The 14,519-nt window shown below is 42.0% G+C and overlaps 1 protein-coding gene across 1 annotated transcript in view; it reads left to right on the top strand.

The window, feature by feature from the left end:
* The first annotated feature begins 4,978 nt into the window (after nucleotides 1-4,978).
* Nucleotides 4,979-14,519, top strand: part of LOC122553236 (NADPH oxidase 3-like) — a 74,029-nt gene continuing 64,488 nt past the window's right edge. The window contains exons 1-5 of the mRNA XM_087991452.1: nucleotides 4,979-5,023; nucleotides 5,498-5,593; nucleotides 5,696-5,806; nucleotides 8,120-8,204; nucleotides 14,108-14,253. Coding sequence (XP_087847578.1) covers nucleotides 4,979-5,023; nucleotides 5,498-5,593; nucleotides 5,696-5,806; nucleotides 8,120-8,204; nucleotides 14,108-14,253 — 483 coding nt within the window. The remainder of the gene's footprint in view (nucleotides 5,024-5,497; nucleotides 5,594-5,695; nucleotides 5,807-8,119; nucleotides 8,205-14,107; nucleotides 14,254-14,519) is intronic.

Below are 14,519 nucleotides of genomic sequence, written 5' to 3'. Positions count from 1 at the left end.
AATACCTCTAATGGTGGAAGTGAAGGCAGGGAGGAATGCTCAGTATTGGAACAGAGTCAGGAAAAGGGGAATTATAAGGGGTGAGAATTTATAAAGTTGGATAAAATTACAAAACTTAGAAGAGACAATATAATGTATTGGCTGGTATCCTGTCACCAAGTCACCCCTTATTAATACACGGAGAGTCTTTCGCACTGATCAGCTCCCTCAGAGCCAGCTCTCAAAGCGAACAGAACCTCTGACACTTCTGTTCTCATCTGTCAGCCAGATTATTTGCACCAGAGTAACAGCCCCAGTCAGGGAATCCATATTCTATGAGGTTCACTAGGTTGACCTCATTATAATCATTATACAACAAAGTGGATTGTTAAACTGGATTGCTACTTTTTTTTGGACACTGTGGTTGTTTCTCACAAATAGCCCACACCCTGTCATGAGGAGAGGCCATCTTTCTGAAGGAGCCCTCAATGGACACTCTCAGAAAGGATCGGGAGCAAGTTGCTGTTGAAATAAAATCCTGTGGATTGCCAATAGTGGCAGAACTTCAAATACCTCAACTGGAGGTCAATATTAGTAATCCATCTTTATATGCTCAGAAAGATTGTTAGATTCTGTGTTGCAAAAGGCATTCAGGATGACAATATGTTCCTATTATATGATCCTTATCATCCAGCCATCTGGTATGCAGAATGTGTAACAGTGGGCTTCTTATTTTCCATTCCACCTTCTTTTCTTCACCCCAATTACCGACTTTTGACTTCCTGTTTTCAGATGCCAAATAGGTGCCACCTGATCAACTACTGCAAACTCATGTGGATGGATGAAAGCTATGACATATCTTTGAGCAAGAAGCACCAGCATTTGACCTGATCCTCGCAACCATCAGTTCAAATTCTGATACTAAGTGCCTTAGATGGTTGCATAGAGTCAGGATCTGGAGGTAGTGAATCATGGAACAAGAGCCAGAAGATTATTCAGGAGATTAGGTCAATTTATGTGCAAGCTCCCTGGAAGGTAATGTTGCATACAAGTTAACTTCAAGGGATTCAGATAAGGATTTTGATGGACAATGTACAGGATAAGTAGTTAAAAAATCACACGACACCAGATTAGAATCCAACAGGTTTATTTGGAAGAACTAGCTTTCGGATTGCAGCTCCTTCTTCAGGTAGCTGTGGAGCAGGAGCCTAAGACACAGAATTTATAGCAAAGGATCAGAGTGTCATTCAACTGAAATGATATGTTGAGCAAACCTACATTGCTGTTAAGTCTTTCATCTTTTAGAATGGGTTGCAGGTTTTGGTTCATTAATACGTAAATCCCAGAACTTCGTTTAAGTCATATTCTCGAGTTAACTTAAGGTTTTATAAAAAAAAGGTGACATCTCAGTTCAGACAATGCATGAAAGATGTGAGATTAGAATCTGTCTGTATTCCAATCTGTCAGACTGGTTCTATTTCCAAAGTGGAATTTATAAAATGTTATATGGATTGACTGCCTGCTGATTGTGTGCTTTTTGAGCAAAATAGAATGTATCTGCAAATATAATTCTGCAGTACAAATTCACCTCATAGACTATGTGTGTGCGTGTGCATGTGAGAGAGAGAGAGAGAGAGAGAGCACGCATTTGCGTGTGAGTGTGAATGTGCATTTGTGTGCATGCATGCTTCATAAAGTGAGTGTGATGGAGTATAAGCCTGTGAGAGGGTGTGTGCGTGGATGTGAGTGAGGGGAGTGTGTCTGTGTGTGTATAAGAGAGAGAGCATGTGTATGAGAGAAGATCTGCATGAATGTGTGAGTATGTAAGAGTGTGTGTGTATGAGAGAGTGTATAGTGCAGTGGGGTCACCTGTAGTGTGACATGAACCCAAGGTCCCCGCTGAGGCGATCCTCATGGGTACCTCATGGTAACTGAATGCATTGTCTGAGCTGAGATATCACCTTTTTTAAAAAAAAACCCTTAAGTTATCCCGAGAATTTGACTTAAAAGACATTCTGGATTTACATATTAATGAACTGAAACCTGCAAGCTGCTCTAAAAGATGAAAAACTTGACAGCAATCTAGGTTGTTGAACATATCATTTCAGTTGCATGACACTGTAATCTTTTGCGATAAATTCTGTGTCTAATAGTCCTGCTCCACAGCTACCTGATGAAGGAGCAGCACTCTGAAAGCTAGTTCTTCCAAATAAACCTGTTGAGAGGTGTGGTGCTGGAAAAGCACAGCCGGTCAGGCAGAATCCGAGAAGCAGGAGAGTCGACATTTCGAGTATGAGCTCTTCATCAGGAATGAGGGGGTGGCTGCAAGATAAATGAAAGGGGGTGGGGGGGCTGAGGGGAAGGTAGCTGGGAATGCGAAAGGTAGATGAAGGTGAGGGTGATGGTGATAGGTCGAAGGGGAGGGTGGAGCGGATAGGTGGGAAGGAAGGTGGACACATAGGACAGTTGAAGACGGCTGTACCAAGTTGGAAGGATGGATATAGAATAAGATGGGGGAGGACAAATGAGGAAACTGATGAAATCTACATTGATCCCATGTGGCTGGAGGGTCCCAAGGCAGAAGATGAGGCATTCTTCCTCTATGCATTGGGTGGCTAGAGTTTGGTGGTGGATGAGGCTCAGGACTTGCATGTCCTTGGTGGAGTGGGAGTGGAAGTTAAAGTGTTCAGCCATAGAGCAGTGGGGTTGTTTAGAACATGTGTCCCAGAGATGTTCTCTGAAACATTTCACAAGTTGGCGACCGGTCTTCCCTATGTAGAGAAGACCACATCAAGAACAACAGACACAGGGTAGATGACATATGTGGAAGTACAGGTAAATCTCTGTCTGATGTGGAAGGATCCTTTGGGGCCTTGGACAGAGGTGAGGGGGGAGATGTGGGCATAGGTTTTCTACTTCTGCGGTGGCAGGGGAAGGTGCCAGGAGTGGAGGGTGGGTTGGTGCGGGGTCATGTACTTAACAAAGAAGTCGCAGAGGGAATGGTCTCTGCAGAATGCAGATAGGAGTGGGGAGGGAAATATCCCTGGTGGTGGGGACTGTTTGTGAGTGGCGGAAATGGTGGAGGATGATGCATTGTATCTGTAGGTTGGTTGGATTGAAGGTGAGGACCGGGGTTTCTGTATTTGTTGCAATTGGAGGGGTGGGGTTCAAGGGCGGCAGTGGTGTTGTGTGATTTTTAACTTTGTTGATCCAACTCAATACCGGCTCCTCCACATCACGATAGGTAAGATGAATATGCACACAAAGACCATTGCTGCTTTGGCATCCAAGATAACTTGTAAGGAAGCCTGCTGTAACTATCAAGGAGCATGGAGGAGTTTGCCTCCAACATAGCACAGAACTTCACACAAGGCCTGTCTGACCCACCGCGTTCTCCAGAATTTGGTGTTATCAATTGAAATTTACCCTTTCCAGCATCAAAATGCTGGTTAGCCCCATTATTGTATTTATGGACCTTGCCTAATGTAATTTCTGGTAAATGCAGTCTCAATTTCCCATGCAGCACAAGCTGTGGGGGTATTGGGAGTGGCGGAGTTGTAGACCAGGGTGTCCCATAGGAAACTGTCCCTATAGAATGCTGTCAAGGAAGGGAAGGAGAATATTAGTCTGGTGGTGACATTTGCTGAAGGTGGCAGAAATCACATGATTCTATGGAGGCAGACGCTGATGAGGTGGAATGTGAGGATGAAGGGGACCCTGTCATTGTTGTGGAAGGGAAGAGAAGGGGTGAGGGCAGAAGTGTGGGAACCAACTAAGGGTCCTGTGGTGGGGAATCTTCAGCTGAGGAAAAGGTGGATATGTCTGAGGCCCCTCTGCAGAAGGTAGCATCATAGAGTCCTACAGCACGGAGACAGGCCCCTTGACCCATGCCGATCAAAAGGTCTATCCACGTTAACCCTTTTTCCCTGCACTTGAGCCCATATCCTTCTAAACGTTTCCTATCCACATATTTATCCAAATGCCTTTGAACTAGAATAAATGGAGATGGAGAAACTGAGAGAATAGAATGGAGTCCTCAGAGGAAGCAGCGTGTGAGGATATGTAGTTAAGTTAGGAGTTGATACAATTGGGGTTTCTACATGTTATTAGTTCTGAAGAAAGCTCACTGGACACATTAATTCTGTTTTCTCTCCACAGATGCTGCCAGATATGCTGAGTTTCTCCAGTAATTTCTATTTTTGTTTGCTACCAATCCAGCAAACATGTTCTGAACAATCTTCAATACATTTATATCCTTCCTTAGATAAGGAGACAAGACTACACACAGTATTGGGAATATGGTCTCACCAATGCGATGCATAACTGAAAGATAACATCCCTTGTTTTTAATTCCTCTCATAATAAAGGATTACATTTTTTAACCCTTCTTAAGAACTTATTGTAGTTGCACACTAACACCTGTAAAGCTATTATAATGCATCATGAGATGTTTTACATAAATGGTGCCATATTAATATAAATGGTTGTTATGGGACTCTAATCAACAAAGATAAGAACACACTCAACTGAGCAAGTGGAACACAGTATTTTCTGTTGCATGTATTTACTGCAAAACTAGAAACATACATCATACTGCACAATGTATTTTTTCCACTTCATAAGCTATTTATTCAGTTTGGCTGACTGAATGGATCTGGCAGTGTAACCAATAGAAGTTCTGTTGAGAATGAGTAAGCTCTTCTTACATAGGATTCTTACCTCTGATGAGATGAAAGAAATCAATTTACTCACTGAGACCCAGTGCTTGAGCTTGTTTTTTTAATAATTGCCTACACTATGGGATGTTGGAATTCTTAATATTGTACTACATCTTAATAAATATGTGAATACCAGACCATCAAAGAGGATTGTGATTCCCAGAGTGCACCCTCAGTAATTCTACCCCTCAACAACAGATGACAGTGATGGGTAGGTAGAAAACAGAACACCAGTTGTAAAGGAGCTGAGAACAGACTGAAGCCACAGCTCTACGTGATCAATGGCAAACTGGTTTGTGAATGATGGTCCAAAGCTTATCATATTAGTAAGTTTTATACTTGTTAATTCATCAATATGCTTCCTGTAGAGTTACATCAGTCTATATTTGAACTCATTTTTACAAGTAATAATAAAACTAACTTTAGCACTGAACCTTTAATGTTAATTAACTATTTTATAGGCTTAAGTAAGTTTTGGAAAGTTTACAAAGAAACAGAACTAACCGCATTCTTTGAGAAATCTAGATCAATTATTGAAAAGCAAAAGCTACAGGTTGCACATCATGTTATACATTAATAATCACACCATAAGGTTTTAATTTGCATCTGTTTATTAAGTAAAGTGTGAACCTAGTTGCTAACTTGGGCACATTTAAAATTTATTATTAAAATAAAATTCCTTTGCAATGTTTTAAACATTTGCTACCCCACAGTAATCCATTTAAAATAAATTAGACAAACTTGCAAAATGAAAAGCCATGACTTTCTAGTTTGTGAAATAAAAACTTCTTTTGTTACAGTTGTTGTGGTTGGGAGTCAACACTTTACTTTTTCTCCATACTTTCTTCCTGTATGAACAAGAAGCAGCATATATTTATACCCGAGCAATGCTTGGGGTAAGTGTTATGTTATTGTTATTTCACTATGTTTAATCTAGTTGAACCATTAATCTACCTTTAGTAGTAAGCAAGAGATGTTTGTCTGATTCCTCCTATCAGTCAGCATTGGCTTGGTCAAGAGCATCTGCAATGTGTCTCAACTTCAACAGTCTCCTGATTCTGCTGCCAGTCAGTCGAAATCTGATTTCACTTTTGAGAGGATCGTGTAATGTACGTATCATTTTATCAAAGTACCCTAAGGTTTATACCCTTTGCTACAGTTAGGCATAGTTTTACTCAGAAAAGATCAAATATATTAGATTTATCTGTAATGATAGAAATGTTAAATCCTTACGGTATACCAGAGGGTAAGATGAAATTTGTAAATTAGCATGAGCTGTTGAATTATGATAAAAATAAAGAAGAAAGAACTTGCCTTTGTGAAACAATTGAATTACTTTTAGAATTGAAGCATTGCAACCATTTTATATAAGCAAATGTAGCAAATATCATTCAAAGTTCAAATTATCTCCATGTTCTTTAATTGATAGATAACTTCTAGCCAAGACTTCAAGGAGCGCCAAATTGCTTTTTTAAATAGTGATTATTTACATCTAACTCACTCTATTCTTGATTATCAGTAAAGTGATAGAAAGGGTCCATCAGACAATAACCTGTTCAGTTTGGATTTTGCAATGTCACTCAATTCTTGACCTCATTTCAGCTTCAGTTAAACATGAAGTGAATTTCAAAGATGAGATGAAAGTGACTGTCTTTAACTTAACAACATAATATGGTATTAAGGAGCCCCAGCAGAACTGGTGGCAAGTCTCTCCATTGTTTGGAGTCATTCTAAACATAATAAAGATAATTGTGATTGCTAGAAGTCAATTATCTCAGCCCAAGGACATTACTGCAGGATTCTAGACCTAGCCATCTTGAGCTGCTTGGTCACTGTGCGGGAATACCAACAGAGCCTGAATGTTCCCTCCTCGCTTGCAGTAAGAGAAGGGCCAGGTGCCCTTCAACTTCAGAAGGTCCTAGTTGGGGTAAGAACTTTTTGCCTGTTGGCCATATAAGATTGACCGTTTTCTCCCTGCCAGCATATGTAACGTGTTGTCATAGAGATATAGAGTCATAGAATCACACAGCATGGAAACAGATCCTTCGGTCCAACCAGTCCACGCCGAACATAATTCCAAACTAAATTAGTCTCACCTGCCTGCTCTTGATCCATATCCCTCCAAACCTTTTCTATTCATGTACCTATCCAAATGTGTTTTAAATGTTGTAATTATATCCACATCCACCACTTCCTCAGGTATTTAATCCACACACGAACCACCCTCTGTGTAAAAATATTGCCCCTTGTATCTTTTTTAAATCTCTCTCCTCTCACCTTAAAAATATTCTATCTAGTCTTAAAAACCCCCATCGTTGGCAAAAGACAACTACCATTAACTCTACCTATACCTCTCATTATTTTATAAACTTCTTTTAGGTCGCCTCTCAATCTCCTACGCTACAATAAAAAAGTCCCAGCCTATTCAGCCTTTCTTTACAACTCAAATCTTCTATATCTAGCAACACCCTGGCAAACACCCTGGCAACACTCAATCATCACGTCTGGACCCTCTCCAGCTTGATAATATCCCCTTCCTCTAACTGGGTGTACAGAACTGGACACAGTATTCCAGAACAGGCCTCACCATGTCCTGCACAACCGCAATACAACTTCCCAACTCCTACACATAAAAGACTGAACAATGAAGGTAAGCGTTCCAAATGCCTTTTTAACCATCCTGTCTTTTTGTGACACAAACTTCAAAGAATTATGTACCTGCATCCCTTGGTCCCTCCGTTCTACAACGCTACCCAAGGCCCGATCATTAATTGTATAAGCCCTACTCTTGTTTGTTGTACCAAAAATGCAATACATTGCTGTTATCTAAATTGAATTCCATGTGCCTTTTTTCAGCCCATTGACCTATTTGATCCCTTTGTATCTTAGAAAACCTTCTTCACTGTCCACTATGCCTCCAGTTTTGGTGTCATCTGCAAGCTTACGAACTATATTCTCATCTAAATCATTTATGTGAATGACAAACAAAAGAGGACCCAGATCCAAACTCTGCAGAACACTGCTGGTCACAGGCCTCCATTCTGAAAAGCAACCCTCCACCATTACTCTGTCTCTTGCTGTTAAGTCAATTATGCATCCAATTGGCAAACTCACCCTGAATCCCATGTGACCTGACTATGTGAGAAAGGACGATGCCAGTAACTCCCACTTCCACAACAAATGCCAGATGTTAACTGCAAAATGGATGATTCCGTCCATTTTGTCAGGATTTTTGGAATTAGATTACTAGAGAATCTTAACTTCAAGAAAATCTTGAACTTCTATCACTTGGTAACGATTTCACTGCATTCATGAGGTGACTTAAAACTATTTAGCTTTCTCCTTTGTCAAATGTAGGGCATGCTTTTCACTAAATTTATTAGCTAATACCTAAAATGTTCTTATATACTTTCTTAACCCAGTATTGTCGAAGCAATATCAGAAAACAACTAGATAAAAACATCAGATTTCATCAGATTGTTGCCTACATGATAATCCTACATACAGGTAGATATTTGCTGATTATTAAAATTATGTTGCTGTTTGCTTGTTTGCTGTTATTAAGATTTTTCTTCGTTCTTTGAAACATTCTTTGATAGAGGTTAGTCTAAAGGCCTTTAGTTCCTTATTTCCCAGACTGAAACAACTTAGAGTCATAGAGTCATAGAGATGTACAGCATGGAAACAGACCATGGGGTCCAACTCATCCACGCCAACTAGATATCCCAATCTAATCTAGTCCCACCTGCCAGCACCCGTCCCATATCCCTCCAAACCCTTCCTATTCATATACCCATGCAGATGCTTCTTAAATGTTGCAATTGAGCCAGCCTCCATCACTTCCTCTGGCAGCCCGTTCCATAAATGCACCACCCTTTGCGTGAAAAGGTTGCCCCGTAGGACTCTTTTATATCTTTCCCCTCCCCTCTAAGCCTATGCCGTTTAGTTCTGGACTCCCAACCCCAGGGAAAAGACTTTGTCTATTTACCCTATACATGCCCCTCATGATTTTATAAACCATTATAAGGTTACCCCTCAGCCTTCAACTCTCCAGGGAAAACAGCCTCAGGCTATTCAACCTCTCCTTATAACTCAAATCCTCCAACCCTGGCAACATCCTTGTAAATTGCTTCTGAACCCTTTCAAGTTTCACAATGTCCTTCCTATAGGAAGGAGACCAGAACTGCATGCAATATTCCAAAAGCGGCCTAACCAATGTCCTTCTGCAGCTGCAACATGACCTCCTAAGTCCTGTACTCAATACTCTGACCAATAAAGGAAAGCATACCAAACGCCTTCTTCACTATCCTATCTACCTGCGATTTCTACTTTCAAGGAGCTATGAACCTGCACTCCATGGTCTCTTTGTTCAGCAACACTCGTTAGGACCTTACCATTAAGTGTATAAGTCCTGCTAAGATGTGCTTTCCCAAAATGCAGCGCCTCGCAATTATTTAAATTAAACTCCATCTGCCACTCCTCATCCCATTGGCCCATCTGATCAAGATCCCATTGTAATCTGAGGAAACCTTCCTCACTGTCCACTACACCTCCAATTTTGGTGTCATCTGCAAATTTACTAACTATACCTCTTATGCTCACATCCAGATCACTTACATAAATGATGAAAAGTAGTGGATCCAGCACTGATCCTTGTGGCACTCCACTCTGAAAAACAACCCCTCCATCACCACCCTCTGTCTTCTCCTTTTGAGCCAGTTCTGTGTCCAAATGGCTAGTTCTCCCTGTATTCCATAAGATGTAACCTTGCTAACCAGTCTCCTATGGGGAACCTTATCGAATGCCTTACTGAAGTCCTTATAGATCACTTCTACCACTCTGCTCTCATCAATCCTCTTCGTTATTTCTTCAAAAAACTCAATCAAGTTTGTGAGACATGATTTCCCATGCACAAAGCCATGTTGAGTATCCCGAATCAGTCCTTGCTTTTTCATGTACATCCTGTCCTTCAGGATTCCCTCCAACTTGCCTCTTTAAATCAAATTGTTCTAATTATTTATTTCTTGATGCACTAGTTATCATTTGTTTCTGTATCTACAATAGAATTATACAGTACAGAAGGAGGCCATTTGACCCATTGTGTCTGTACCAGCTCCCAAAAGAGCTACCCAGCTACTCCCATTCTCCAGCCCTATTTCCATAGCCCTCTAAATTCACCACTTTCAAACATATATCCAGCTCTCTTTTAAAATCTCCTATGGAATCTGCCTCCAGTATTCTCCCAGGCCACGCATTCCAGATCCTAACAACTCTCTGAGAAAAAAAGTTTCTCTTCATATCACTCCTAGCTCTCTTGCTGACAGTCTTGAAATTGTGAACCCTAGTTACTGACATACCAAATGGTGGAAGCAGAATATCGTTCTTTATCCTGTGAAAATTGTTTATAATTTGTTCAACACTTCAATAAGGTCACCTCTTGATCTTCTCTGCTCCAAGAAGAATTAGCCCAATTTCTCTAATTTTTCCTTGTAGCTAAAATTCCTCACTCCTGGTATAATTCTAGCAAATCCCCTTTGAACTCTATCCAGGTCTTTAACATATTTTTTTTAAATAAAGTGTTCGGAATTAAACAAAACCAAGCCACATGAGGATAAAGTTAAAAATCACAACCACCAGGTTATAGTGCAACAGGTTTATTTGCAAGTACAAGCTTTCAGTATGCTGTTACTTGATGAAGGAGCAGCATTTCAAAAATGTGCACTTCCAAATGAACCTGTTGGACTATAACCTGGTGTCATGTGATTTTTAACCTTGTCCACCCCAGGAGAAAGTGAGGACTGCAGATGCTGGAGATCAGAGTCGAAAAATGAGGCACTGGAAAAGCACAGCAAGTCAGGCAGCATCTGAGGAGCAGAAGCGATGGTGTTTCGGGAATAAACCCTTCATCAGGAATTGTGGGTGGGTGGGGGGGGGTTGCGTGTGGTGGCAAGGGGCTGAGAGATAAATAGGAGGGGGGAGTTTGGGGGAAAGGTAGCTGGGAAGGTGATAGATGGATTCAGGTGGGGGTGATAGTGATAGGTTGGAGCGGAGGATGGAACAGATAGGTGAGAAGGGAGACGGACAGGTAGGACAGTTCCGATGCCGAGTTGGAGGGTTGGATCTGGGATGAGGTGGGGGAGGGGAGATGAGGAAACTGGTGAAATCAATGTTGATGCCATGTGGTTGGAGAGTCCCAAGGTGGAAGATGAGTTGGTCTTCCTTCAGGCGTCGGGTCATTGTGATTTGGCAGTAGAAGAGGCCTAGGACTTTCATGTCCTTGGTGGAGCGGAACGGGGGAGGGAAAGTGGTTGGCCACTGGTTGATGTGGTTGTTTGGTGCGTCTGTCCCAGAGATGTTCTCTATAACATTCCACGAGTTGGATCCTGTCTCCCCAATATAGGGGAGACCACATTGAGGAGAAAGTGAGGTCTGCAGATGCTGGAGATCAAAGCTGAAACTTTATTGCTGGAACAGCACAGCAGGTCAGGCAGCATCCAGGGAACAGAAGATTCGACGTTTCGGGCACATGCTGAAGAAGGGCATGTGCCCGAAACGTCGAATCTTCTGTTCCCTGGATGCTGCCTGACCTGCTGTGCTGTTCCAGCAATAAAGAGACCACATTGAGAGCAACGGACACAGTAGATGTGTAGGAAAATCTCTGCTGGATGTGGAAGAATCCTTTTGGGCCTTGAATGGAGGTGAAAGTGCAGGTTTTATACCTTCTCCTATTTCAAGGAGTGCAATTTTCTCCCTCCCCCCACCCTACGTAGTCAATAATGCCCTCCAGCTCATCTCCTCCAGCTCCTGTATCTCTGCCCTTGAACTCCACCCTTCCAACTGCAAAAAGGATATTGGCCGGGTGCTGGCAGATGGGACTAGATTGGGTTGGGATATGTGATCAGCATGGACGGGTTGGACTGAAGGGTCTGCTTCCATGCTGTACATCTCTATGACTCCATGACTCTATAGCCCCAACTGGTCGTCACCTTCCACTCCACCTATCTTCCACCATTTCTGCCAACTACAGTCAAAACCCACCACTGAAGATATATCAGCATCCCCATCAGCATTCCACAGAGGACATTCCCTCCAAGAATCCCTTGTTAGGTCCATGACCCCCCACCACCCCTCCACGCCCTCCACCAACCGCCCCTCCACTGTCGGCACCTTCCCTTGCTGCCACAAAAGGTGTAAAACCTGCGCTCATACCTCCCCCCTCACCTCCATCCAAGGCCCCACAGGATCCTCCCTCATCCGCCAGAGATTTTCCTCCAACTTATCTACTGTGTCCATTGCTCTCGATGTTGTCTCCTGTACATTGGGAAAACAGGACACCAACTCGTGGAACATTTCAGAGAACATCTCTGGGACACACACACCAAACAACCCCACCGCCCTGTGGCCAACCATTTCAACTCCCCCTCCCACTCCATCAAGGACATACATGTCCTGGACCTCCTCCATTGCCAAATCCTAGCCACCCAATGCCTGGAAGAAGACCATCTCATCTTCCACCTTGGGACCCTCCAACCACACAGTATTAACATCGATTTCACCAGTTTCCTCATCTTCCCTTCTCCCCTCCACATCCCAGATCCAACCCTCCAACTTAGCACCACCCTATTGAACTGTCCCAAATGTCCATCTTCCTTTCCACCTATCCACTCCATCCTCCTCTCCGATCTATCACCATCACCCACCTGCATCTGCCTACTGGCTTCCTAATTAGCTTCCCTGCAGCACCACCTCCCCTCCTATTTATCTCTCAGCCCCCTTCCTCCTACCACATTCCTGCCCAAAACTCTCTTGACTCTCCTGCTCCTCGAATACTGCCTGACCACCTGTGTTTTTCCAGTGCCTCACCTTTTGACTTTGCCTACCCCAGTACAACAGCGGCACCTCCACACCAGACAAGGATGGTTGTTTCTTTGCTTCAAGGACATTAGTGAACCTGATGTGTTTTTCCTGATAATTGATTCATAGTCATCATTAGACTCTTTTTAATTGAATCCAAATTCCATCATCTGCTGTGGTGGGTTTTGAACCCAGGTCATTCCTAGGGTCTCTGGCGTAATAGCCAACTAATGATACCATTAGGTCAATACCTCCCCACATTGTCTCCCTGTACGTACAGCCAAAATGTCATGAAATTCAGAGTAGGACCTAATTTGCCCAAATTCATGGATAAAGCCAGATACAATCCAAAATCTAAATCCCATATTTAGCACACATCAATAAAGCCTTGGAAAATACAGATCACATGAATTTCCAAACCAGGATATAATTCTGTTCACATACCTTGAATGAAGACGCTGCTTTTTGACATTACAGTTGTCCCAAACCTCGGTTTCTCTTACACTTTAAACTATAATTATATATTTATTCATTGTAAAAATATTTAGATAAATTGGTATTAATTCAATAGCCCTCGACATGAAGTGAACAGCCCCTCTGATGTCACTCACTCCCCAGTATCTGTCCAGCCACTCCAATGTGTCTTTGATCAGACACCAAATATGTCTACAGAAACTTTGATCCAACAGCCAGCCATCCACTGCGTCTCAAGCTCCCAGTGTCCCTGAACCTACAGTAAACATACATTCTTTTCCTGACTCACAAGCTGTGCCAGCAAAACATTTACCTGTTGATTCCATTTGTTCTTGCTTCTCTTCAACTGCTATATTTCATGAAGCCTGGAGTTTTGGAAATGCCACAGAGTTCAGTTTGTTTATTTGCTTTCTCCAATTTCTTCCATGTTCTGCAAGTATTGACTCAAGCTAAGGTTCTAAATATTATGTACATAACTAATGCACAACCTAAGCCTCTGTTCTTTGCCAATGGCATTGGCAGAATTTTTTTCACAGTAGACAACACAGCCAAATCATTGCTGGCATTATCTGATATCTACATATACATTTTTTTCCAGTGCTGAGGCCACACAAACTTTGAATAAAATGATGGTAATCACGAGGTCAGGTGGCATTATTGCCATTGGTCAGGAACACCTCTCTGGACCAAGGATTGCCTGAAAAGAAAGGGCCCTTGGGATCTGCCAGAAGGCCTCCATTACTTATCTCAAACTCTCCCAGATGGAGGAGTCCTCCTATCATTAACAGAATTACAGTGAAGACAGGAAGAAGCCCTTATTTGACCACTAAAGTGGCTTAATTTGACCACTAATGTTCTCTATGTGATACCCTGCAGCTCCCAGTGTTGGCAGAACAACATGACAATGGAAAGTTGACAGACACACTACTTACTCACCCCATTTTACAAGCCTTCCTACCTCCCACCACATCCCCAACATGATGTTAGAATCCCGCCCCTATTTGCAAACCATTGTATAGGTAATTTTATGAAATAAAGCTACCTAAGTGTAGAAAATAAAATATTTGTGTCTTAACATTTAGTTATTCATGTAATTGCACATCTGTTCAATCTTGAACGATACCACGCAAGTTATTCACCTGTTGCCAAAGACTTACTGATCAGGCTTTCCAGCATTGGGAAGAACTCCAGTGAAAACTACCTCAACCCCATCAGAACGTATGACACGGTATGTTCGCTCTAATTCCAACCATTGTAGAGGAGAGAAATTACAAATTGCTGTCAGTTTAAAAACTGAAGTAATGTACATAATAATTCATTTTCTTTTACAGATCTGAGTATTATGTACTGTTTATAAAATGCACACTACCCAACTGGAGATTTCTGTGCAATATCTAAATGTACATAATTGTTGAATCTACCCTTTCAAATGGTTTAAGTGACTAATTAATATTATGATTTATGTTTTGCATTACTAAGTTTAGCTGGTTATAT

This window comes from Chiloscyllium plagiosum, unplaced genomic scaffold, assembly GCF_037043375.1.
Source record: "Chiloscyllium plagiosum isolate Xiang-an unplaced genomic scaffold, Cpla_swu_hap1 HiC_scaffold_10, whole genome shotgun sequence".
Taxonomy (NCBI): Eukaryota; Metazoa; Chordata; class Chondrichthyes; order Orectolobiformes; family Hemiscylliidae; genus Chiloscyllium; species Chiloscyllium plagiosum.
The sequence above is the reverse complement of the archived record's forward strand: the minus strand, read 5'-3'. Positions and strand labels throughout refer to the sequence as shown.